Source organism: Plectropomus leopardus, chromosome 23, assembly GCF_026936395.1.
Source record: "Plectropomus leopardus strain MGB_pleo_1.0 chromosome 23, ASM2693639v1, whole genome shotgun sequence".
NCBI lineage: Eukaryota > Metazoa > Chordata > Actinopteri > Perciformes > Serranidae > Plectropomus > Plectropomus leopardus.
The window spans coordinates 16272163-16298436 of record NC_142198.1 but is presented as its reverse complement, the minus strand read 5'-3'; the positions used below and the strand labels follow the sequence as shown (position 1 = coordinate 16298436).

At 42.1% G+C, this 26274-nt stretch overlaps 1 protein-coding gene and 1 long non-coding RNA gene across 2 annotated transcripts in view; one reads left to right on the top strand and one right to left on the bottom strand.

The window, feature by feature from the left end:
* Positions 1–26274, bottom strand: part of LOC148185681 (uncharacterized) — a 138496-nt gene that overhangs the window by 57401 nt on the left and 54821 nt on the right. The gene's annotated exons all lie outside the window — the stretch shown is intronic.
* On the top strand, positions 653–26274 carry znf219 (zinc finger protein 219). Its single transcript, XM_088073764.1, has 5 exons — positions 653–938; positions 13914–13998; positions 14240–16544; positions 16687–16833; positions 19867–26274. Exons 3-5 carry the CDS (start codon positions 14243–14245, stop codon positions 21051–21053), a joined length of 3636 nt encoding a protein of 1211 aa, XP_087929890.1. The 5' UTR covers positions 653–938; positions 13914–13998; positions 14240–14242; the 3' UTR covers positions 21054–26274.

The following is a 26274-nucleotide window of genomic DNA, read 5'->3' as shown; positions in this document are numbered from 1 at the left end:
TAGGATGACGCAGGAGATCTTTTATGCAAATGTTAATGCGGGTGTGTTGTTGGAGACATGCACCTGCTATGGCTAAACCATTGGCAACTGAAGAAAGCGGGTGCAGCCATGTGCAAAAGTGTGTATTATAAGATCAGGAAGAAGCCAAGTGCTTTTACTTTTGATGCTTTTTGTATAAAGTCCATTTTTGACTACTTTTATTTTCTCAGTATTAGTATTGTTCCAGAGCAGTACTGCACTTTTAGTGTGTCTTTCCCACTGCTGCTATTTTTGCACCCACAGGGAACCCCCATAGGAACTCCTGGTGGTCCCCGGACCTTATGTTGGGAACCCTCCATCCAAATATGTGCACTTTGTATCTTCCCCATCCTGGAAGTGGCCATGTGCTTCCGGGGTGGCTCACCACAATATTTAAGCCTCCTCTTGTCCCTGTCATCACTTTAAACACACTTCAATTGGTGTGAAACTTTTTTCTCCCTTTTTTTCTCCTTTCTTAAAAAAAATGTCTCTCTAAAGTGTCAGCTACCCGCCACCCCAGATGCCATATTTAGGATACAAATGTGAAGAGATGACAGCGTTGTAAAATGGTGCCCGTGCCGAGATTATAATTAACATTTCCAACCTACATCACTCTCCCTCCCACTTCTCCTCTGCTTTCTCCCTATTCACCCACTCCTGTACAATAAATGGGAAAAAATGCAAGAAGAAAAGGAGAGAAAGGGAGAAGGAAAAGAAAGGGAGATGGAGGAGGAGGAGGAGAGAGGGAGAGAGAGAGAGAGAGAGAAGAGGGTGACCAAACGGAGGGAGGAGGGAGGGGGAAACGGCGTATGCTTGTATACAACCCTGATTTCCATTTTTTTCCCAACTCGTAATGTATTTAATTCAAGTGAAACGTAATCATGACGTGTCGTGTCATTAATCTCCTCGCCGCCTCTCCCGTAAGTACACTGAGTCTTTACTTTCAACATATATCCTATATCTCCATTTATCTACTTTAATTTTATCCACCACTCTGTTTACATATACACTTTTATGCATGGTGCCATGAAACACCGGTGATGAAACATTTCCAAAATTGTTGAATTTATTGCGACTGTTGTTGCCTCTCTGTTCTTCTTTTTTTTTCTTCTTCTCACGAGCAACACACGGGATAATGGCCAATACAGTTTTATTTTTCTTGCAGTTTGGGATGTGTGCGCGCGGGTGCTTGCATGTGAGTGATTGGCATGTAGCATGTATGTATCCGCGCGCTCCGGACCACTTTACGTGTGTGTCATGTATGTAAGCCGGCGTATGTGCGCGCGTGGCCGACATGCATGTAGAACCTCCTATAGCCCGTGACATGACAAAAAAGCTGTTTTTGCTAAATAATTCCGAAAACACTCGGTGGTAACATTTTAAATACTCGATAGGTCAACTCGGTATTAAACGCGACTTTAAAATGGTTGCACGAGCACGCAAAGTCACTCGGAGTGTTTTAAAATGTATTTTTATAAATTCGCGTTAACTTTAAAGCAAGTTCTGCTCGCGAGCTCTCATTTCTATCCGCGCGACGAAGGTAGTTTTTGGAAACGAGGCAGCGTTTTGACCTCTTCTTCTTTTATCCCGTTTTAACCTCTGTGGATATAAACGACCCCAAAAAAGTAGCTTTTACCAAAAGAGACACAAGTTCTCGGTGCGTAACGGAGGATTTCGATAAGCCGCAGACATATTGTCCAAGCGTAAAAGTGGATTTTTGCATGTTAGCAAGTTGATTTACAAAAATTTGTGGGGTAGATGCGATTAGCTTGACTAATTCTTTTGTTGGACGCACATTAGGGCATTGTGGAGTGCATTGTTTTCGAGATAAGCACCGCCACTTTCATCTGCGCAAAAACGCATCCACAGGCTTTACCACTGTTTCATAAACGTTATACTTTCGCCACCTTTTTTTCTTTTACTACGATGTTTACTACAACCTACTTGTCCTAACATCACCTCCTCTACAAGCTCAGAAAGTAGCATAGCAAGTGTGGCATGCACGCGTGTTTCCAGATTGTATTCTGCAAAGACAAGTTACCGGTTTTAAGGGAGAAAATGTGCGTTTTTTTGGACACGATGTCGCTTTTTTGGTGTCGGTTTTGGGAGATTGGCAGAGGGACTCGAGATGAAATCCATGATGGCACTTTCTTCCTCCCCGTCCTCTCCCTCCGCTCGCTCACTCGTCTTTTCCCCTCCCTTAATCTTTTGTATAGAAAATTTAAGAACAAAATGGAGCAGGGGAGAGAGCGATAGATAGGGCTGACATGACACACACAACCTCCCCGACTTCTCCAAACTACATCGCACTGTTTATGATTTTTATTTTATTTATTTTTTGGATCGTGCGCGAACACCATCTGCAAGCAGGGTTAATCTTGTTTTAGCGGGGGGTTGGTGTTTATTAGTGCATTGTTTGTTGATGGTTATTTATTTCATTAATGTGCCTCTAATTGAGATGGCCGCGAGAGAGAAGAGGGGAAAGAGCGACTGAAAATGGTTGCACGTTATTGACGCACATCATAGGGGCGAGGAGGAAATTCCTCATGAGATAAGGCGCAGACGTGTCATCTGGGTTGACCAAAGACACTCCTGTCGCCTTTTCTATATCCAATGGAATATGTTTAGGGATCCTGAAATGCCCTATTTTTTTTTTTGTTTTTTTTTTGAAAATCCACCCAAAATGTCACACTTATGAGAGCGTGTGCACAGTGGAAGTAGGTTGACATTGCTGGCTTGTCCTATAAACAGGAATGTTGTGGAAAGACACTTTTTATAAAAAAAAAAAATCTTGAAATTAAATAAATTATCTTAACAAATGTGCTACTTGAAAACAGATAATACATGGATGAAATAACTCTGAAAACTGAACGTTCTTGTTGAAATTAGTGATTTTTGCGCACTATAGTGACTTCCTGTGAGGGACTGTTCGTTATTTATGAAATGGGAGGGGGCGGTGCAAAACGAGGGAGGCACTTCAATTTTTTTTTTTTTTTAACACTGGGGTTGGAGTTATGTCTTTTGTTAGACTTTGGGGATTTACATTCATCTTCAAATGGTCGTTTTTGTTGTTGTTTTTTTTGTTTTCAAATAAACAAAACCCCAAACCCACAACTAAGTAAGTAAGTTGGCAAGTAAGTAAAGTAAGTAATTATCACAAGTGGGTTTTAAAGGCATGTTTTCTTTAAAAATCTCCAAAGTCGCTGTGTGACGTGGTTATTTATGGCCGAGGGAGGTTCGCACATTTTCGCCTACTCACTGAGGGAGGCACAAGGAAATATATTTTTAGCTCAAATTAAAAAAAATTAAAAAGAAAGAAAGTCACACCCCAGCGTTTTTTTCTTTACTACAATGTTTACTACAACCTTCTTGTTCTAACATGACGTCCTTTGTGAAGAAGGGGGAGGCACTTCAAAGTGTTTTTTAAGCACTGGGGAGGGAATTATGTTTTTTATTTGGCTTTGGGGATTGACATTCATCTTTAAAATGTCGTATTTCAAATATGCTCAGAACCCCAAAACCCACAAGTAAGCAAATAAGTAACACAAGTGGGTTTTGAAGGTATGTTTTCTTTAAAAATCTCCCAAATTGCACAATTTCTCACAGCCAGAAACCATGAAATATTGATTGATTTGGCTTCATTGTCAGAGAAAAATTCTGAAATTTGTCTTACATCCCAGGACATCAACAGTTTCACGTGGCTGTTTATGGTGGAGAGAGAGTCATGCTTTTCCCCCCAGTCACTCAGGTAGGTTCACGCAAAAATACTTCTATTTTGGGAAACGTTCATGATATCTTAAAAAGTAAAATAAATTTAAAAGAAAAATTCACCCCAGCAAACCCTTTACTCTGATAAATTCAGAAAAGTCCCTAAACATAATAATAATAAACTATTTATATAGCACTATTCTTAACGAGGTTACAAAGTGCTTTTCAGGGAAACAACAGATAAAAACAAGGTAACACCTCATTACCTCGCCTCAAATGCTTAAATTTTATTCTTTTATTTTTTGCCAAAATCTGACCTAAAAAGCATCTTTGTAATAACAACAAAACCTGAAAAGTATCCCTCCACAGGTACATCTACTTTTTCATACAAGATGATGTTTTCTCATTTCAAATACCCATCAGGAACTCGCTGTACTAACGAATATCAAACACTGGCCCCCATGTTAAAAAGAGTCTTAATGGTTTTGCCTCATTAAGACCTCTCTCTCTCTGCTTGTTGTACTCAAGTAGTATCCTCCTCCTCCTCCTCCTCCTCCTTCTCCTCCCTCTCATCCTCCTCCCCCTCCTCTGCCACCATCAACGCCGCCCTCCTCCCCATCTTTGTACATACTGTACTGTACTTGAAGGGGGCACATACACCCCAATCCAGGTGGCTCTTGGGGGAAGAGATTGTATGCGAGGGAGAAAGAGACAGAGTAAAAGGGAGAGGAGTGTAGCACCAATCAAGGCTTCTGATTGATATAATTGGGTCATTAGTGCGCTGCGGGAGAGGCACCTGCTTGCCCTCAGTTAGGGAGAAGCTACTGCATTGTGACATTTTGAGACCGCTGAGAGTTCTGCCGCCTGCTCGGGATTAGCGTGTATTTAGAGCATTAGGGTCTTACTTAAATAGTACGCCACTTGTGCCACTTGTGTTGAGTTTGCAGACCAGATTCAAACTCGTGTTTTTACAGTAGAGGTAGACAGGTAGGAGGCTCGCTTTTCTTTCAGTGTGTGTGTGTGTGTGACTAAAGTCTTAAGTTCGATAGTGAAGCGGGTCACAGCACCAGCAAAAGGGGCCCGCTGTGATTTCAAACAGCAGGTCAAGCAAAAGATAGAGCGGCAGTGGTCCGATTATCAGGAGACAGAGGAAGCAGAGGGTGCATTAAGGTTAGTTAGAGATGTTTTAAAGCATCAGTACGTTTCGTCTCAAAAGCTTGTTGGGTGTCATAACAGAGTCTAAAAACTCATCCACCCACACCTTTCCCACATGAATTGGATGATCCGAACTTTCTGATATTGACAAACATGCCCAAAGGTGTAGGTTTTGGGGGGGGGGGCAGAGGGGACACGTCCCCAATAAAAAATATGAAAGCAGCAGAGGACTTTTATTTCGACAAAATTAAAGATATAAACCCCAAAATTTGATGTAGAAATGACACAAATAAGTTCATGCAAATTAACCAGAAAGCGAGAAATTAAGTATTTAATGCTCAATGGGGTTTTTTTGGAGGACCTCCAAACCCTCAGTGGTGTAGTATGTCGTTGAACGTGGGTGTATGACAAGGTAGACAGGTAGGTTACTGAGGAGGAAGTGACCAATTTCACCGCCTTCATGGCTGATCAGGCAGAAAAAGAGGCGGGTTTACCCCATAAACTTGTACATACCCTCCTTTACATAACCACAAACCCTCTGTTTTATATATGCACCCCCTAATTTCGAAACCTATGCCCTTGAGCACGCCCGCATCACATAATTAGCTCAGTCTGAACAGGTGAGAGAGTAAGGCAATTTTCTCTGAAGCACTATTTTTTTATACAACTTATTTTTGGCACTTTTTATGTGAACAATCAATTGCAACACCACGAATACCTTCTGGGAAAGTCTGTCCCTTTTCTCCGTATTTAAATAATTATCATATCACGCCCCTCTCTATGGCGGCAGGCTTTTCACCCCGCCTTTAGGAACAGCCATGAGAACTTTGGTTTTTGGTCAGACAACACAAACTGGTTCTTTTTAAGTGTACCTTAACTTTAAAGGGCGGCTCAGGCGGTAGTGCGGGTTGCCTACTAATCGGAAAATCAGCGGTCTGAATTTTCTGTCAAGTCCACAACGAAGCCTTTATAAGTGTACCCTCATCTACTAATCGAAGATCAGCGCTTCAAATCTTCAGTCATTTCTTCCAGGAAGTTGTTCTTTTTAAGTTTACCCTCATCATTAATGGGAGCACAGACAGTGGAGTGTGTTTTCTGCTAATCAAAAGATCGGCGGTTTGAATTTCCAGTCAAGTCCTCTACAAAGTAGTTATTTTAATGTGTACCATTATGGGCGGCCTTGGCTCAAGAGGTGGAGTAGTTTGTCTGCGAATTGGAAGATCGGCTGTACGATCCACGAGTCCTTAAATCGACATCTTGAAGTAACCATGGGCAAGACACTGAACCCCAAATTGAATGCAGATGAATGGCAAACTGAGCAGCAGGTGGCACCTTGTATGGTAGCCACGGTCACCAGTGTGTGAATTTGTGTGTGAATGTGACAAGTAGTGTACAGCAATTTGAGTGGTGGGATAACTTAGAAAGGCGCTCCATCCATTCACTTTAGGCTCAAATCCCCTGACAGAGTAAACAAAGTTGCTTCCCAACCTCGAATACATACTGTCAAGGTGCCCTTGTGCAAGGTGAGTCACCCCAAGTTACACTAAGAGGTGTCGATATAATACTGACACTCCTACATACTGTATATATAGATGTATAAAAGCGTAATTAAATGTGTGTGAAGCATAGTGTTACCAAGAAAGAGAGCACATGCTCAACAAATTTCCCCAGGGTAAATAAAGAATCATCCTGTGTTAAGAGTTTCTATTTTTTTCCATAGGTGCTCACATGTCTGATATATGTGATACACTTATTCCACAAGGAGGTCACAGTGTAGGGTCAGTGTCCCTGGGGCTTTAGGGTAGTCCATGTCTTGCTCAAGGACACCTCAGAGGAAGGGGGTTTAAAGGGGGTTATTGCTTAAATTTGATCACTATTTGATTGACAGTTTTCGGTGCACTTTTTGATTAAAATAAAGACATCACGTAGGCGTTTGTTTCACCTGTGGGATGTGCATGATTGCCCCATCCTTTGCTTTCTCTCTCAACACCCTGCAGGTGATCGTCAATGCGCGTAGATAAGCCTTTTAGAAAGAACACATCCAGTGATTTGCTTATGACATTTGCATGCTCCGAACCGATTCTTCTTTTAAGGCCTCAATCCTGTAATCCTGAATCAGACGAGTCAGTCAGCGCCTCCGCTCATTGGCTTAGACACAGCACGGCCCTGTATGACTCGGAGCAAGAGCCTCGTCTCTCTGCCGAGACGCTGTGATGCTTTCCAGCGTTCAGATTCACTCGCTCAGATCTGGCAGCGCCGCGTCGCTCCCACTTCGGCGCCCCGCGACTGTGGGGAAGTGTCGGCTCGTGCTCTCCGCTGGAGGAGGAATTCATTCAGAAAGAGCAGGAGCAACAGCTTGAGAGGTGATGGAAAGTGGAGGGAGAGGTACGGTTAGGCAGGAAGAAAAAATAAGCAGTTTCTTTTTTGCTAAATGTTGCTGGTGGCCTCCCTGGATCTTGCATAAGATAAAAAAGATGAGGACAGACTGAGAGTTTGGGGCTAAATGTATAATTTCCACAAGTTCTACCTCACCTTACTTACAAAATTCCTATCAAAAAGGTGATACACGTGTCAGTCTATTGGCATTTGAAGGACAAATTTTTCCCAACAGCAACATGAGTCAGGCCAGCCATTAGGAATTTTGGGCAAGTTTCCCAAAGTGGGCCCCTCATCCACACAGATGACAAGTTGAAATGTGTTTTATTGAAAACGATAAATTATATTGTTGCCAATGTGAGTCAATGAATAAATTGTTGTACTCATCGACCCTTTTGTGGGCTTCCCCTTGGCCTTGGGCCGGGGTCATCTGTGCCTTTTGACCCCCTTGATGGCGAGCCTGCCAGAAGTACCTATTGTTTTGTTTTTGAGCCCTTTGAGAGCTATATTACTTCCATTCTCACCCCAAAGTGATGCACAAAAGTTCCTCTATTAAAAGTCACATCTTTACAGTTAGCGGCAGAAGCACAGTGGGAGACTTTCCCCATTATCACTGCTGAAGATGAGGGGAGGGAAGAGCGCAAGCCAGACAAAGTTGGAGCGGAGCAGGGAGTGAAGCAGGGGGTTCAGGGAAAGGTGAAGTAAAGGAAATGAATACCGTCTGTGGGGAAGTTCGCCACGTGACCACGCGATAAAATCCACAGGACCAAATTATACTGTACCGCACAGAGATCCGACTGCCCCCCCACTCTCTCTTCCTCTCTTAATTGCTCATCCTCTCTTTCATTTTTTTTGTGGTCAGTCTCTTATATACTCACTTCACTTCCCGAAGGACACCTCACCTCGCGCACGCTTCATCAAATGAGAGATCGAGTAATGCATCTGGAAGAAAGGTGCACTTGTAAAGATTCACTGACACACAAAGACGTAAACAGCCTCCAGATACACTGTTTACTTTATGCCCTAAGGCCCAGGCCGGAGACCTTGGAGATGCCTATTTTTAGGTTCACGGAGGAGGACGTGTACAAAAAACATACTTATACAGGCACAGATAAGAACACAAAAGCATGAAAGTAGCAAAGGACTTTCATTTTGACAAAATTAAATGCATTTATACTATGAATTGATGCAGAAAAGGCACAAATTAGTACAAACAAACATCACTAGGATGCATGAAATTAAGTGTTTGATGCTCAAAATATTCAGGCAGGACCCCCAACCCACTTTTTTCATTTATACCCCCTCATGTGTCAACACAAAATACACACTCTTGAGTTGGTGTGTATCCTTTTCTCTCCACAGTGTACCTACAGGTCAGGGGTCTCCCAAGAGGTCACAAAATTAATTGTAGGGGTACCGAGAGAGATTAACAAGCTTGAGAAAAAGAAAAAGATATTTCTGCAACAGAAATGTATGCTTATTATTTTCCATCTCTCCTCGAATCGTTTTCTTTTTTGTTATAAATACTGCAAAAACCAGGGGCAATCCTAGACTCTGTTGGGCCCCAGGTAAAACACCCACAGAGGCCATTTCCTAACAAAAGTTATCCAAGTATCATACAGTCGCCAGAGGGGGCACCTTTTAAGGTTTTTCTGGGGCAGTGGCAGTGCAGTGTAGGGTGCTTTTATGGGAGGTCAAAGGGGGTTTGTAGTTGCAACATATGTCAATATGAGTGGCCACTGGGGCCCCATTTTCCCACATTTATCTGCGGGGCCCCTAGTATTTGCCTGATTTGACATGTCGCGCCTGAATGAAACAATCTAAGGGCTCCAACATGCCAAGCTGACGGTCGGCTGTTAGTCAATGTTGGCCATCGGTGACGGTCTGTCACTTGAGTTTTAGTCAGTCCTTTTTTTAAGCCAATTCAGCATGTTGAATTGGCATTTGAGACAGCGGAGCCCATCAATGCGTGAAGTCACTCCGATTGGCAATTCAGCTCAGCGTATGAGAGGAGAAACTAACGACTGAAGTCAAGAAGGGGTGAGATCAAACCAACCTTTTAGGTTGGTTAGGTACGATTTTTAACCATTTTGCTCTTTAGCAGAAAATGTTGATAAATGCACAGTAAATGTGTTGTAAAGGTGTTGTTGTTGTTAAAGTGCTAATTTGCTAACTAGCTTCTTGAATCTGGTTGGTCTTCAGGTTATTGGATGACAAAAACACACTACCATGGTTTGCTGGTATGGAGCGTTATTTCCTCTCATGCAGGGGCCAAATGCCTGTGCTAGTTGACCGTGGTCTTTGTGTTTAAGTGCCGAGACACCTGGAGACATGAGGTAACACAACAGTCGGCCTTCGTCGCCACTGGTTCTTTGATGTCAGTTTGGTGTGTCTGGTCTTCAAGAAGGACAAATCACACTCTGAAAGAGGTCACAGATTTAAGTAGACTACAGGCAATGGACACACAATATATAAACCCTCTCAGCCTGTAACACCCATTTACACTTATATCATTAATGTAAAGCTGAGCAGATAGAGCACTTCCTGCCCACACACACTGTTAAAAACACTAAGTGAAAGGTGTTCACACCCTCACATTTACAATTATGATGTGTAGCTTTCTGGCGTGTACAAACATGCACTAACTGCCTTCACAATAAAACTGTACCACTCAGTGGATATTTACACAATGACATCAAAACCCCCCAAAATAAACTTGTCTGAACATATTGTGCTCCTACTCCCTCGGCAACTATTTATCACAAATGTGATGTATGACTCAGCAACCTGCCCCCCCCCCTTTTCCCTTTTACACACACACATATACACACACCTTGTGACACAAGTGCAGGAGTACGCAGTTATCAGCATTTAAACAATGCAGATTTGGGCTAAAAAAAGAAAGTTGGCGTCTTGACCTCTGTCATAAAAGCTCATTTCCAGGGAAGGTAATTCAGTACATCAGTTATCTCAGTGCCCACAAAGTTGCACTGCAATTACGGTAATGACAACATGCTTAACACAACAAGGATATGCTTTTAAGCTGTCATTACTGAGTGAATTGCAATGTTGTTGCACTGCTGCACATACGCTGCAGATTTCAGGGTCAGAAAAAAGCACAAACAAAATCAGCTAAAGAACATTTTAAAGGGACGCTGCACATTTTCAACCTGCTTTGTATCATTACAGTGTGGGTAGTATGTGTAAATGAACTGTGGTAAACTTCCCTCAATCTTATTAGTTTCAAGATCTCCCTGTTCATCTCTCAGCTTAAATCAGATGGCTTAAGGGCTGTTGCTCAAACTACAGATCGTACTTCCACAATTTTGTATGCCTGCCACCATTGACACGGAGAATATAGAAGTGGATTTAGAGAGCCGTCCTTCTTCCTCTCTCTTTATCCGCTTCTATGCAAAGGGTGCAGATATGGATCAAGAGAAAGCCATCCCTTTCTCTTTCTGTCTTTCAGTCCACATAAATGCAAAGAGTATATTTGCGGGTCAAGAGATATCTCTCTCTCTCCCTCTCTCTCTCTCGATCTGCTTTTATGCAAAGAAGTGTATCAAGAGAGACACCTGCTCCTTCTCTCTATGAAACTTTGACCAAACTTCAATCAAACGGTAAAAGTAAACACTGCTGATCAAGTATAAACCAAGATTCTAATGCTGTAATGCTGATTTCTCACTTTTTTGGAATTGAAATTTTGGAACAGGAAGTGGGTACCGCTGTTTCCTGTTTAGTAAAAACGATGTCTGGAAAAGGGAGATCAAAATGTAAAACCTGCTTTTTCACTTTAAATGTTTTCGGAAACATATGTTAGTGCACTGTTTAATTGTAATTTGAGCGGGGTGCCATATTGTTTACTGTGAAATGACAGCTAAGCTTGCACTTCATCACACACAAGCGGGAGCAGTGATCAGTCTGGTGCATCACAGTGCATTCTGGTAATTTTAGGTTTTCTACCTCTTGAACAAAAGCAATTTCGCAGCCTTTTTTATTTGTTTTCTCTGGTCATGTAACACAAATTTCAAAAATATGTGCATCTTTCTTTTGCATAGCCAGACCAGTTTTAGCAAAAGGATAGCTCCCCCCCCCCGCACTTCTAGTATCCAGTTTCAACATGTATCTTACGACAAGACATACGGTATGATTCAGGTAGATCAAATTTGCAACTGACATTAAAAATGCATTTCCATGATAATCTTTTAAAATCATATTTCTCCTTCCCTTGCAAAACCGCTGCACGCATCACTCTCCGTACATCCTTTAAAACTGACAGTTAACACCTTGTTGAGCACCTGCACAATCCACTGGTGTACCATTTCTGAGTGCAATTGTACAAAAAGGTATTTAAAATTTACGGATTGAGAGTGAATTGCATTTTTTAAGTAATGCGGACAAATGTGTCTCTGACCATGTCTGGAGTAGCGTTCGTTGGCTGGTTTTTCACTGCTTTTCTTGGTTCATTAACACCTGGGTTTCATGTGCTTCTGCTCCACCTGATTCCAATCTGATTCCTGTCCCTCACTCTGCCCCAACCCCCCTTTTCCCTGCATCCACCGCTGCACCTTATCTCCTTCTTTCCATCTATCCAAATTTTCTTTATTGGCATGACAGGGCTGGTGGTTGGCGACAGCCACCGTCACGGTGGAACAATGCATTGTGATGGTGATATTCATATGATAATGCCATCAGACTTAACACTGCTGCAGATAGATTCAGATACCCTTTTTGTCTTTTTCCAGTTGCTGTATCTCTCTCTCGTCTGGATATATATTTGTGTGTGTTGACTTTTCAAATGATTTTTAAATCTCTTGTTCTCTCTTCACGTTATGCCCCAGCCTGCCACTCCACCACTGATTTCTCTCCTATTCTCTGTTCCAGCATGTCTGTCGCTTTACCCTATTTTTCTTCCCCCTTTTCCCCTCAACACCACGCTGGCAATCGCATTAAATCATTTTCATTCACATGGCTTCTGACAATGTTTTTTTTTTTTTTTTAACGCTGCCCAGTTTGTAACTGCACTGTATGTTTCTCTCCGTGTCTCTTTCTTTCTCTCCGTCTGCCTCCTTTCTCATTTTTTTGCTCTTCGCCATGTTGGCAGGGCCCAATCTACCAGCTGATATCAGCATTCCCTGGCACTCTGCCAACTGGCAACACTGCAGGAGAGAAAGAAAGAGAGAGGGAGAGAATGAAAGAAAATTAGTGAATAATAGACGGAGGGAGGGAGCGAGAGAATGAGAGGGGGATGGGAGGAGTGTGAATCGGGGGGGAAAGAAAGACAGAGGGGAGAGGAAGACAGGGAGAGAAAGAACAATAATGGTGGATTAAGAAAGGACTCTGTGTGTGAGAGTGTGTGTCTGTGCGTGTGTGTGTTTATGTGATTGATATGGTGTGATATCCCTGTGAGTCATAGCTGAGCTAAAATGTCAACTGGCTACATGAGAATCTCTTTGTCATCCAGGCTCAGTGATACACACAAACACACACACACACAAACCCAACTGATCATATAAACACATATGTGGCCATACCGCCGCGTGAACACAAATATGGGCGACACACCTGCGAACACAGATGTTCCATTGTTTTGCCACAATGATTGATGACCTTTTGTTTTGTTTGCGGGCGCCTCTGCTGCTTCTCAACTCCGCCAAATGATGGACGAAAACAGCCGATGTGCATAAATCCAGTCTAACTGATGCAAACTGCTGTGCACTCAAAATATTTGGGTGTGTGTGTGCTTGCCAGAATGCCTGTGTGTGTGTGTGTTCAATATGCTGTATATCACACTTTACATTTCAGCTGACTCTTGCTATCTGCGGTACAGTCGACACAACAGTAGAATAAGCTTTGTACATTACTTCAACAAGTAACCATGACTAAGCAGGGTCAAAGCCACCACACCCAGGCTGTAGATTTAACAAGCATTGTTGTGCATAAGTGCATGCATACTGTACGTGAGCATGTGTATACACTCCTGATTTAAGCAAGAAGCTGCTACTGTATGAGTGCACAGGAAGGGTGTGTGGGGAAGTCAAAACATCACGCGCCCATCCTGTTTGGGACAGTCCATGTCCTGTGGTGGTGCCCTTAATTCCTAAACACACACACACACACACACACACACACAGATACACACTGATGCACATTCACACTCCGGCTAATCATCCCATATGTGCTAACAGTATGCTGGAGTGCATTGTGAACGCAAGCTGGAGGCAGAACAGGTGGACACCTGTTACACATTCAAGCACATGCATAGCATACACCTACGCAGAGTGAAGAGTAAATGAAGATCAAATGAAGATTTGCTTTTGTACTTAACATTTTCATGCATTAAAACACATGCAAAGCAGAGCTGTAATGAGTGTGTGTTTGATTCTCTGCTATTAGCATTTATGATGGAATATATTCAAAGGGTCTCGGTGCAAATTGGTTTTTATCCAGTTTGACAAAAATCTGCTACCTGCAGTTCATCGCTCAATATTTCAAAAAGCATTTACGCCTACATCAACACTGATAATTCTAATTTAGTAAAATCCAGCCTTTAGTTAGATAACAGCTTCAATAATGTGCTAAAATGTGTTTTTAAACTAATTTGGAGTTAAATTTCTGATTGCAAATAACTCCTTTTTTCTTGCTCTTATCCCCAGAAAATTAAAGGAGAAGGCTGCCACAGAAGTGTGTCCCCCGTCAGCCGAGACACTGAAGAATGGCATAACACCACACACACTTCTGGTAAATCTCTACTCTTCATTGTAGACATTCAGGCATTCAGACATATGAACCTGTTAGGCAAACTAATATCGTTTGTCTATTTTTTGGCTTTTTTCCATATCTGGTCAAGGTCATGTTACAGTTTGAGATGATTATGCACAACATGCAAATTTAACCTTTCCTCTATGTTTTTAAGTTGTGGATCCTTTTATGTCATCACTTCTGCTCACTATCTGTATCTCTCTGTGTTTCCTACTGATAGAGGATGGATTCTCCGCCAGAGTGTGTGTTGTCTCTTTCTTGTGAGCAGCCCCAGTCTCCCCCAACACTGCCGTCCCTGGACCACAGCCCCCAGGCCTCCTCACCTCGCACCCAGCTCTCTCTACCCAATAGTCCTGTCGTCCTGCCCATTCAAAGCCCCGAACCTTCCCCGCAGAGCCCGGACACCACGCCTTATTTCCCCCTCTCTCCTTTTCCCCTTCACGAGGACAATAACCACGACGCTGATGAAGAGGATGACGAGGAAGGGCTGGATGGAGTTCCTCCGTCCCCGACCCCAGCAGTGGCTCTGTTCCCAGGAGGAGGGGGACAAGAAGCTGGATGCAGCCCTTGCTTGGACTCCTCTCCGCCAGCCACACCATCAGCACCGCCCCTTGGGTTCGGAGCCCTGGAGCTTGCCCTCTCAACTGGGCAGAGTGGAAACTGCAGCGACGAGCTAGACCTCCAGCTGTTTCAGAAAGATACCGTGACCAGGGCGATACCTGGAGTGGGAGTGGCTTCATCTGGGCCAGCGCTCAGGTTTCCCTGTCATGTATGCGGGAAGAGATTCCGATTCCAAAGCATTTTGTCTCTTCACGCCCGAGCTCACAGTCTGGACCGAGACCGTCGAGCATCAGCCCTGTACCGGACTGGACTCCCCTCAGCACCCCTAAAGCAACACCTAAAAATCCAACAGAACCACAAAGACTTAATCCCGAATCACAGAAGTCACCCAAACCAGCGCATACTGCCAGGGACTCTCATCCAGCACCTCACAGAAGAAGATGATGATGAGGTCAAAGGTCTAGATGACGGCTTACAGACAGACCAGAACCCAAACTTTTTGCTGGATGACAGCACACCATTGACCCCTCCACTCACAGAGGATCCTGTTTCTGTGACCCCTCCTTATTCTTCTACCATTGGGGAGGGTGTGTCTACTCCTACAGCGCCTACATTTCGCTGCCATGCCTGCAAAGGAAAATTCCGCACGGCTTCAGAGTTGGCGCGCCATGTCCGCATTCTCCACAACCCGTATAAATGCACTCTTTGTCCTTTCTCTGCCAGCCAAGAAGAGAGCCTGGCATCTCACTTGCAGGAGTGCCACCCTTCCCCTGAGGTACCTGCTCTGCCGCCGACCTTCAATTCCAGACCGGTCATTGCGACTCCTGATACTCCTGTGCCCACACCGACCCATACTCCAGCCCCGACCCCAAATACCCCACAAGTGACAGCAGCAGCGTCCCCTACGTTGCCAGCATTTCGCTGTGATACATGTGGACAGCGGTTTACCCAGTCTTGGTTCTTGAAGGGACACATGCGAAAGCACAAAGACTCCTTGGACCATAAGTGCCAAGTGTGCGGCCGTGGCTTCAAAGAGCCTTGGTTCCTCAAAAACCACATGAAAGTACATCTCAACAAGCTTGGGCTGAAGGCCGGGCTGGGAACTCTCGGGGGACCAGGAGGCACAGAACAGCAAGCCAAAGGCCCTGCAAGTAATCAGTCTCTCAATGCCCTTTATTCAAGCCTCCTTCTGGCTCAGCAAAGAGGTGGAAGAGGTGGACAAGGAAGATCAGATAGGGAGAGTGGGGGAAGAATGGGCATGGGCTCAAGCAAGTCAGCCATTCTGGGCTACCTGGGGTTGCCTAGTGATGGCAGTGGGGCCAGTTGCATGGAAAGACTTCAAGCAGTGGCTCAGGTCGCAGAGATGGGAAATGGTGGTGGCAGCTCAGGAGAAGGAGGCCCAGGAAGAGGAGGGGGAGCAACTAGAGGAGGCAGCACAGGTGAAACTACCGCATCAATTCCAGAAGTGGGCGACCAGGCAACTTGGTGGCAGCTGGTGGCTCGCAGCCTGGCAGTAGCTCAGCAGCAGCAGCAGCAGAGGCCCCACCAGCGAGGCCAGCAGCACGGCCAGCGAGGCCCAGGTCGGAGCTCTGTGATCACAGAGGCCGAGCAAGTCAGAGCTTACCTCGGAGGCCTTGATCCGAGAGAAGAGTCTGGCGGAGCAGGAGGGCCATGGGAATGCCCAGACTGCGGAAAGCTATTCCGCAGTCTGCAGCAGGTGGTGGTTCATGCTCGGGTTCATACTCAGAGGCCCCAGAAAGGAGGTGGTGGCGAAGAGGAGGGGAGTCGTAGAGGAGCGGTACTTGGAAGAGGTGGCAGCGGCGAAGTGAGACAGGAATCTCAGCTACACAGTGGCGGATCCCAACAAACGGGGGAAGTGAGACAGGAATCAAAACTGCACAGTGGTGGATCACAACAAGCAGGAGCAGCTACAGGGTTTCACTCTGTCATCTCAAGCTTCAAAGGTACACTCACATTCGCCTTTCTCTACAAAATGGTGTGATTATCACAAGAGTATACTATTTTCATACATTTTTTTCTGTAAATAGAAGCTCTCGTTGGGGCGCTCACACCAGCTGTTATCTTTACATTTTTCTCCACTTGCAGGAGAAAATGGCCTGACTGCAGTCTCCTCCATACCTTCAGTTCCCACCAGGGAGCGAGTGCGTGGCAGAGGGATAAAAGACTGCCCCTACTGTGGTAAAGCCTTCCGCTCTTCACACCATCTCAAAGTGCACCTGAGAGTTCACACAGGTGAGAAACTGCTGTGTGTTTAACAAACCACACTTACTTTTTTTAACCTTTATAAAATTCCCTGGAAAGGTTTCATTGAGAATTCTCACTTTAGCAGTGCTACCTTTTTTCTTTTTAACACATTCACCCCAGAGAGCTGGCCAGCACTAATCATAGCCCTCTACTGCTGGCAGCCGAGCAGCCCCACTACAGCAACTCCTGGTTAACTGCCTTGCTCGAGGGTATATTAACAGTAGGTGTTGAGGAAAAATCAAGCCCCTTCAGGGATTGAATATGGTTAAATCTCCATAAAAAGCTTACTTTCACTTTGGTCAGTCAACCCTGCTATGTTTTTCTGCTCTGTCTGTGCCCAGAGCACGTGCTGTGCTCCAAGAGTGTGGTATAATGAATAAATGAACAGCAGTGCTCCTAATGAACAGTTTAGCTCCAAAAATAGAAAATCAATACATGGCTGCAGATGTTTTAATTGTGGCGCACTGCCACAAATAAATGAATTTGTGGAAAACCACAATGATTCTTACATAAACAACACAACATAATTAGTATATGCTCATAGATTGCCTTAAATCTTTCAAAGATTCACAGTCTTTGACTTATGAAGCAAGTATTGTTTTCCCTTAAGTTACCTCAAGTAGTTTCTAAATAGCTGACTGTAGAGCGGAGACACGGGGCACTCCAAAAGACTCTAATAGGCTTTTCCTGGACTTAAAAAACAAAACCAAAATTTAAAAAAAGCCTCATACTAAATTTCTGGTGATAAGTGAGTAGGATTTTAATGAAAATTGGGGGAAATCTCACAGCACTCACTCACACTCTTAATTAATGATCCATATTCATAAGACTTTATCAGCATGAGTCATTTTTTTTAATTATTTGCCTTATTCACTTGATGTATTTGATCAAAATTAAGACCCCTCTTCCCTTTTTTTTGAGATGCCACCAATCTCCAGTTACTGGAGCACATCCAAGTCTTTCCAGAAAGACGGCTTTTAAAATGCATTCAATGAAATCTATTCAATGTTGCCATTATGAATAATCGTCTATAGCTGACAGGACCTATCACATCACAGCTGTATTATTCATGATAGCAAACAGCTCTTTTTCTTCCACACTATTGCTTCTCTGTGCCATCAAGTGATTACCACATGGTCAGTAATTTAAGTGAAGGTATCAAATTATAATAATACTCTCTTGATATTACTGTCCTCTTGAGATTATTTTCCCTTGAGACTTCTATCCCATTTTGTTTTTGCTTCAGCAAGAAAATCAAATTGCTCATAATTTTGAATGAACATCTGCATTTATCAACAGAGCTGTGTTCTCCTTGTGTTAATTTTTTTTGTTCTTGTGAATAAGATCATTTACGCATTTCATATGTAATGCATTTCCTGCTGTTGATTTGCCTCCAGCATGATGCCCCCTCCTCTGTATATCTGCCAGCAGTGTGATTTTTTAAATCAGCGATGGAATACTGCCATCTTTCTCTAAAATGCAAAACTACATCTCCCACTAAACACTCTTTAAAGGGCCATGTCAGTTATTTTGTTACTGTACACCATTTTTTAAATGAATACTTTTGTTTTTGAGATATGGTAAATGGTTTAAGTTTGCACAATTTGTTCTAAATAAGCTAAAACATGAAAAATCCGTATTCTCTTTAAATGTATACTATGCAAAATTGTTGGTTACTATTTGTAAAAATGCTCACCAGCAAAAGTAAAAGTAAAAGCCAACCCCAGATTCACTCATTTGTCATTTTGCCTTGCTATATTGTCTCTTGGATGTCTGCTGCTGACAGTCTGGCACCTGATGTTACCTTTTTATAAAGCCCCAACCTCACCTGAGTGCTGTGGGGGTACATGCCCATAAACATCCCGAGCACTGAATATAAGCAAAAAATAAGAAAATACACTACACACACAGTACTAGTGTGTCTTCAGTGATGATTGAGAGTGTGTGAGTGTATAGACTGAATCACCGTGATGTCATGCCGACAACAACAATCCCTACTGGGTAGACAACTGGCAGTTGATTTGAATTGCAGAGATATGTGAAATCTTCAGACTTATTTCTGTTTTCATTTTTAGCCGTAACAATAACTTTTAAAGATATATAGTTAAACGCAGTAGTCCAACCTATCTGCTGTTTCTTCTGTGCTTATTTTTTCATAATTTTGCAATTCTACCACAACAGCAGTCAAGTCAAGTCAAGTCAGTTTTATTTATAAAGCCCATGATTACAAATCACAATTTGCCTCAGAGGTCTTTACAGCATACGACATCCCTCACAAGAAGTTAAGCAATTGTGTTTTAACATGTATTTTTTTTCTACCCCCAAAAAAGTCCCACCTTAGGAAATCAACATCTATGTAATTGTGATCGGTCTTTACTAGGGTTGCAGCTTTACACCAGTTTTATACCGGTGTGCTGGGAAAGTTATATAAGTTGACAATACTCATACTGTGTACATTTGCATATATAGGATACTGAAAATGGAAAATCTCACCTTTACTTTAGTTTTATTTTTCTTGTTTTTTTTTTGTACACATACTTCCAATAAAAAAGTCTTGATTATAGTGATATAATATTTGTTCAACCAAAACTGACCCCTCTGTTTTCATTCCTTTAAGGGACATTAATTCTGTAATACAGTAATATCGAAAGAAAAATGGTGAAAATTCTTTAAAAACTGGAGTTAAAGAGGTCCACATTAAACAAGAGCCAAACACTCACACAACCTGTGCAGTACAACTCTCATTTATCTAGTTGTATGCCTGGTACTTCCCCAGGACATAGGTTTTTTGCTAAAACTTTACTATTTAAAATATTTTCTCATATCTGATAGGCTCTGTGTGTGAGACTGTTAATGTTAAAGTGTTGCGAGGGCAGCAGCTTTGGTCTCAGTTTATTTCCTGACAGCTTAACAAACATTCAAAAAGGAAATACACAGGGACTCATTCTCAATGTTTGTTTTCAAGTTTAAAATGGTCATACCTTTTTCCCAGTCTTATTTTGTTTGTCTCATTTCCTCCAGGTGAGAGACCCTACAAATGTCCCCACTGTGACTATGCTGGCACCCAGTCAGGCTCGCTTAAGTACCACCTCCAGCGACACCACAGGGAGCAACGCAACGCCTTGTCAGCTTCCTCCAATTCCTCCTCCACTGGTCTCACCTCCACTATCAACAGTCTGACCTCTGGAACCTCTGGGCTGGCCAAGCAGCGCCGATCTCAGCTCAACCACTGCCCCGTCAATCGAGGCCAAACTGATGCCCCCACCTCACGGCCCAGCCAGCAATCCTGGCTCCTGGGGCTCCCAGACCAGCGGGAGCATCGGAAGGCTTTGGCAGCTCTAAGGGATGTCGACCTGGAGACCCAGTATAGGTATCTGTCTGGGGTGATGGGGGCCCTTTACCAAGGTGGAATGGAAGGAGGCTGGATCAGGGAGTCTCCCCCACCGAAGGCTCCCAAAGTGTCCCGCCGCAAGCCCCTTACCACAAGCCGAATGGTTCAGCCATCGAGTGACAAGGAAGGGTCTGCAACTCAAGAGGGTGGCTTTGAACCCTTGGATCTGTCTCGTCGCCCCTCACCTGGCCTTGGAGGCACAGAGGATGATGGAGGTATGAGCGTAGCGGAAGGAGGAGGTGTTGTTGGTGGGGATAGTGGAGGAGATACTTCAGCAGGGGTCAAACTGAGCCAGTGTTTGTTCTGCCCTTTCCGTACATCCTCAGCCGAGCTAATGGCTATGCACCTTCAGGTCAACCACACCAGTAAGTCCCGGCGCAAAAGAGCTTCTTCAACTACCTTGGATGACGATGGAGCCCCAAAGACCACCAAGCCCCGGATGGATCAGCCTGACCTCGACTCTCTAACAATATGGAGGCATGTGGCCGAGGCAGAGTCTCAGGCACCTTTGAGGGAATGGTCCTCAACCCAAGCCAAGACCCTGAACGGGCTCTCTGAGGATACAGACGACCATCTGGACGACATCCTCGACCACCCAGACATGGCTTCGGTATCCAAGAATGTAAGAGACGATTTGCCTCTTAAGGGGAAGATGGAAGGGGATGAAGAGGAGCAAGAAGATGAGTTGGAAGAGACTTTGGAGAACAGCAGTCTGGAGGATTCAGAGGACCAGGATCTAAGGATGTCCCTCGCTCTTTCACCTGCCCTGAGCTCCAACCACATGGTGGGAGAGGAGGAAAGAGTCTTAACAGATTAAAACGATATGGGATGGCACCATTTTAATCAGAGAGTTGGGTTCATTGTTTTCAACCATATTTTAGACTGGATTGAAGACGAACAGGTAGCTTTGAGGACAGAGGATTCACAGCTATCATTTTCTCTCTGACATTATTCGCCTACTTCAGTTCCAACAGTGTGGTCATCCACAACATAAACTTCCTGTACAAAAGAGCATAGATGCATCTTTTTGATGGGATCTTGTTGGCCACTTCATGTTTTTTTTTTCAAGCTTCACATCAAGATGAATGATTTTTAAGGTGATCTCCTCTTTGATAAATGAAAGAAACATGTCTAGGGCATCATTCCACATTTATTCCACACTAATATTGGACTGTATATCCCAGACTACTATACTGACCAAGCTGAAGCCAGCTGTGAAGAGATGCTCTCCTGTATGACCCATGAACAGTTTGGAAACCTCAAACTTCAGGCTCTTTCTCAACATACAAATATGTGGAGGAAAGTTTAGTCGAGAAAGGTTTCAAGCTGTGCACCTGAGCTAAGCTATTTGGTATTAATTTAAGGCATGAGGTTACTGTTGCAGGCCGTGTGCTTTCCCTAAACTATATATCACTGCCTTGTTTATTTGAGAAGTGTTTCTACACGATTGTCCTGAAGAAAAGCTAAAAGAAACAGTTTGTAACTTTTTTTTTCTTTTTCAGTTAGTGCCTGTTCATGTGTGTCATCAAGAGAGTTTCCGGTATTCCTGAGGCTCCGATAGGTCACTCATTTTATCTGAATATACAGTTTAAAACAATTTAAGTACAGTATATTTGTTAAAAGTGGTTCTAGGGTGTTGTGAATAGTTAAGTTGTAAAAGAAATGATGCATCATAAATGCCAGACGTTTTTGGCTCAGCTCGAAAAGAAAACAAAAAAGTAGGTGATATAAATAATGTGATAAAAGAGGTAAACAGCTGAGCGATAAAAATGGGGTCACAGTTCAAATTTCAGTGTTTACAATGGCGCCCTATGCGGGTTGGGTTGTCAAGGCAGTGTAGATGCGTGGAAAAGAACAAAACTTGGAGCGGGAGTCTGTTTGAGGGCCGAAGCCCCTGAACACAATCAACGGACACGTTTTTAAAGAGACTTAGCTACTGTGTCATACAGTTTCTCCATAGGAGAAAAGATACAAGGTAGAGGCCGAAAAAGAAAGCCGCCAAACAGGTTTAAATCTGAGAAACAAACTGTACTCTCGGGGGTATGGTGTCTTTTAGATGAGTAGATTCCCTCTCTTCTTTTTTTTTATAAGAAAAGAAAAGACAATGGTAGGAGTAATTATTAAAACACTAACAAATGCATAGACATCCCAGTAGAATATGTGTAGCTTTTGTAAAGACAAGAAAAAAAAGCAGACTTTTGTTTATTTTCGTTTCAAGATGCTTACAGAAAAAGGTTATCAATATAGGTAATATTGATTATAATGTTTGTGAGCTAAGACTAGTTGGAATGTCTATACAGAGCACTGTGCAAGGTTTGAGTTCCCAAAGTAGTTGTTTTTATTTCGACCTTTATGGATAGACCAAACGTTTTTTCAATGGAAGTTGTCACTTTCTGTTGTTGTTTTTAAATGTGTGAAGCTGTGGTTTCCATAGATTAACCCCATCGATTAGCGGAAATTTGTCAGTTGCATCAAATATCCAACCATTGAAGTGGTTGTTAAATAAATTTAAAAGCTGTTTTTTGTGAAAACATCAACATGTTACTGCTATGAATTAAAACAATCATAAATTATTGAGTTTTAAAGAGATAAAAAAAAAAGAACATCCCCCGAATGCTGGTTAACCCTTTGAAACCTGAGCAAGATGGCTTGATTTCTTTCAAAAACATGGGAAGAGGGTGACAAGCAACTTAAGAAATGGTTAAAAAAAGGAGCAAGAAATTGGTAAAAAGTTACAAGAAATTTTGCTGAACATAAGAAAATGAGGTAAAAAAACAAACAAACAACAACAACAAGGAAGTTCCCTAAAGAAAGTGCTAAACATTTTAATAACTGAATGCATTTTTCTTTTTTTCCTGCAATATAATTTTGAATATATAATTATAAATATATTTTTTTGGACATTTTTCCTCATTATTTTGATTAGATCGTATAGTCCCCATCACTTTTTTTTGCCGTTTTCCTGCCATTTCCTGTCTAGTTTTTGAAAGAAATGAAACCAATAACCAGATTTCTGAGGTTTAATTGCAAATAAAAGGTGTCTCAATGCAGCACAAAAAAAAAAACTGAAGTCAATCCAGACGTTAAAGGGTTAACAACCACTATTTATCTACTTAGACTACTTTTTGATGGGGTATTCTATGATTACAACCACACCTTAATGTGCATTAATGTGTTTTAAGTTCCTTTTTTAGAGCACCTTATGAGTTTTGTAGTGAAAAGTCCCTTAGTGGTGTCTCCTCTAACAACTACTGTCAATGCCATCGTGCCTTCTGTTTCAAGCACTTCCTGGTGTATTTTGTAAAACTCACCAAAAGCACTTAGCCTATATCTACACACTCTCTCTTCTTCCTCTCTCTTTGTCCTTCCACCTCCCCCCTCCTTTCTCCTCTTTTCTCTTCCTTTTCTCCTTCATCACTTCAGTCCATTTCCTTAATCTTTTTCTCATGTCTTTACCTCTTGACCCCTCTCTCCTGGGGGAAGCCGTTTTCATACCAGATTTCGCTCTACTGTTCAGGCCCGTTCGGCCTTAAACAAGGTCACTAGGCCTTAAGAATGGACTACCTAACCTTTAGACAAGTGAATAGATGTAGGGTTAGTCTACTTTCGGTCTTAATACTAACCCTTTGTAAACCAAAGCCCAAGTCTAATGAATATTTAATCTCATAAAGGTGCCAAAACATGTCCCGAGGTGACACTAAAGCTCAACTTGAGAAAACAAAATAATTCACTTCTCTCTTCTCTCTCTTTAATACATCCTTCCCCTCTTTTCTCTCTCTCTCTCATGCTTGCTCTTCCTCCATGTTGCTCTCTCGTCCGTAAACTGTCTATCTCTAGCACCACTTGAAGGTGACGTGTACTATCTGGTATTGAGGCCTTTATTAGATTTTTATTTCAGTTTGTGTGGTGTTTGTTCAATGCCGTTGAGATGGAAAAATGCTCTTCTTATAATGATAATTATTATTGTTTTGGCATTATGGTTAAAAAAACAAAACAAAACAAAAAAACAAGAGACGTGTTGTTGAATGTTGTACAGATAGCACTAGAGATGTTGTGTTTTTTTAAAGAGAGCACAAACCTGAGTGATGGTCCCTTCTACTCCTCCCACTGGCAGATGGGAATAAAACAGCCTGCCAATCAATCTAGATGTCTAATGACAAAAATGTCCGCGGTGATGACAGATTTTTTAAACAAATCCTTTTGTCTGAGTAGTGTTCGTCTCTGGAGATTTGAATGTTTAAAAAAAAAAAGGCAGCCTTTGAGTCAAACTCCATTTCCAAATTTCTTGCACAGAAAACAAAAGCACTCGATCAAATATTTTTACTCTTTTAAAAAAGGTATAGATAGATTTCAGTGACTTTTTTGCCTGTTTACTAAGAAACGCATGGGCGCCTGTAATGTCTGAAAGTATATTTAACAGCAAGTGAAGCCCATTTTAGTTCATGTATATCTATGGGATTAGTAGAAGCATCTGAAAACTGGTGAAATATACATTTAAAATGTTCCAAATATGGACACTTGCTCTTCTTAAATCTCCTCTTACATAAAAAAATGTTTTAGAGTTGCTAATTCACATAAAGAGGTGACATTGTATGAAGGTTCAGGTTTTTTAAATCAGTACTAAAAGGTGTATCTCCCCATTAATGAGAGAAGCTCCTACTGATATGGAAGCAAAAAAGTGACATTTGATAGACATTTAACACTTCATGTTGAAAAATAAACCCCACTGAAAATATTTTACTTAGAAAACCAATATTTGATTTTTTTTGTTTTGAATTCACCTATTCAAGAAATGTATTGATTTGCAATAAGCTGAATTTTAATATATATATTTTAAATGTTAACAAATTTAGACCCAACACTTTAAGTTTCAGTATTAAAAAGAGATTCAGGCTCCTGTTTAAATTCAGTTCCTAAAATTAAAGTAAAAAAAAAATAATTCAAATTGCAAAATTTATACACAATCAATCGCACATAAAGGGTTCGAATTTTCAAACCACTTTCTTGGATAATATGAATGAGCAATTGTGCTCTGATAGAGTCTGAAGTCAGTACTATTGCATTCAGGATGTTGCCTGTGAATCCTTTATCTTATCTCTTTATCTTAAGTCAAATACCACTACTTTGTTAGTGGATCTACATGTCAAAATATGACACACTATGTAGCCTCCCAAGTCAATTCTGGACGTTAATAGATGGTGTCTCAGTGGACGCTTGTTACATGCATTGTGTTTTTGCTACACATACGAGCAGACTATGTCGTTATTAAAATAACTGCACTGACTTTTTTTTTCACACATGAAGCAAACAGTGGGCTCTTGAGTATTTGTTGTACCCATCTACCTCCCTTCCTGCCCACCCTTTATGGACTGTGTCTTTCTTTATACTACAGTATTTGCCAGCAGTGTCAGAAACAGTATAATATATAATATATATATATTATATATATAATAATAATAATAAATAATAGTTAGTATTCAGTCGCTGTTAAAGTTAAAAAAATGTTGTCACTTATTTGCTTTCATACACTTACATTAATTTAGCAAAGCAAGGGCAGCTTCCTATTCACACTACCTTAAAAGCTAAAAAAAAACAGACGCAACAGAACACCATTGTGTTTGAGTTAAATAAACAGCAAAAAATCTCTAGAAAACAAACTATGCCTTTACATTTGCACTTGTTTTCAACTGAATACAATGTAGCTCCCTTATCAAAACACACGTGAAAATTGCACCTTATCTCCTGATTGTGAATCAGATTACTTCGCTAAAACCTTAATTATTTAGTGGCTATCATATGGGCTGATCCTTCATATACAGTATGTGTAGGTGTGATCGTGTTGAAGGCGTTGTTCATTGTGAAATGACAAATCTCTGCGAGGTGAGGGGGCCATGCTGGGTTTGGGCTCTTGTGTAGTTGACTGCCATTGCAGTGAGGGAAAACTGATCTAACATAGTAGTGACTAATATGACTTTGTGGACAGAATAAAAAAATAAAAATAAAACACATTAGAAATAAATAAAAACAAGCAAAACAAA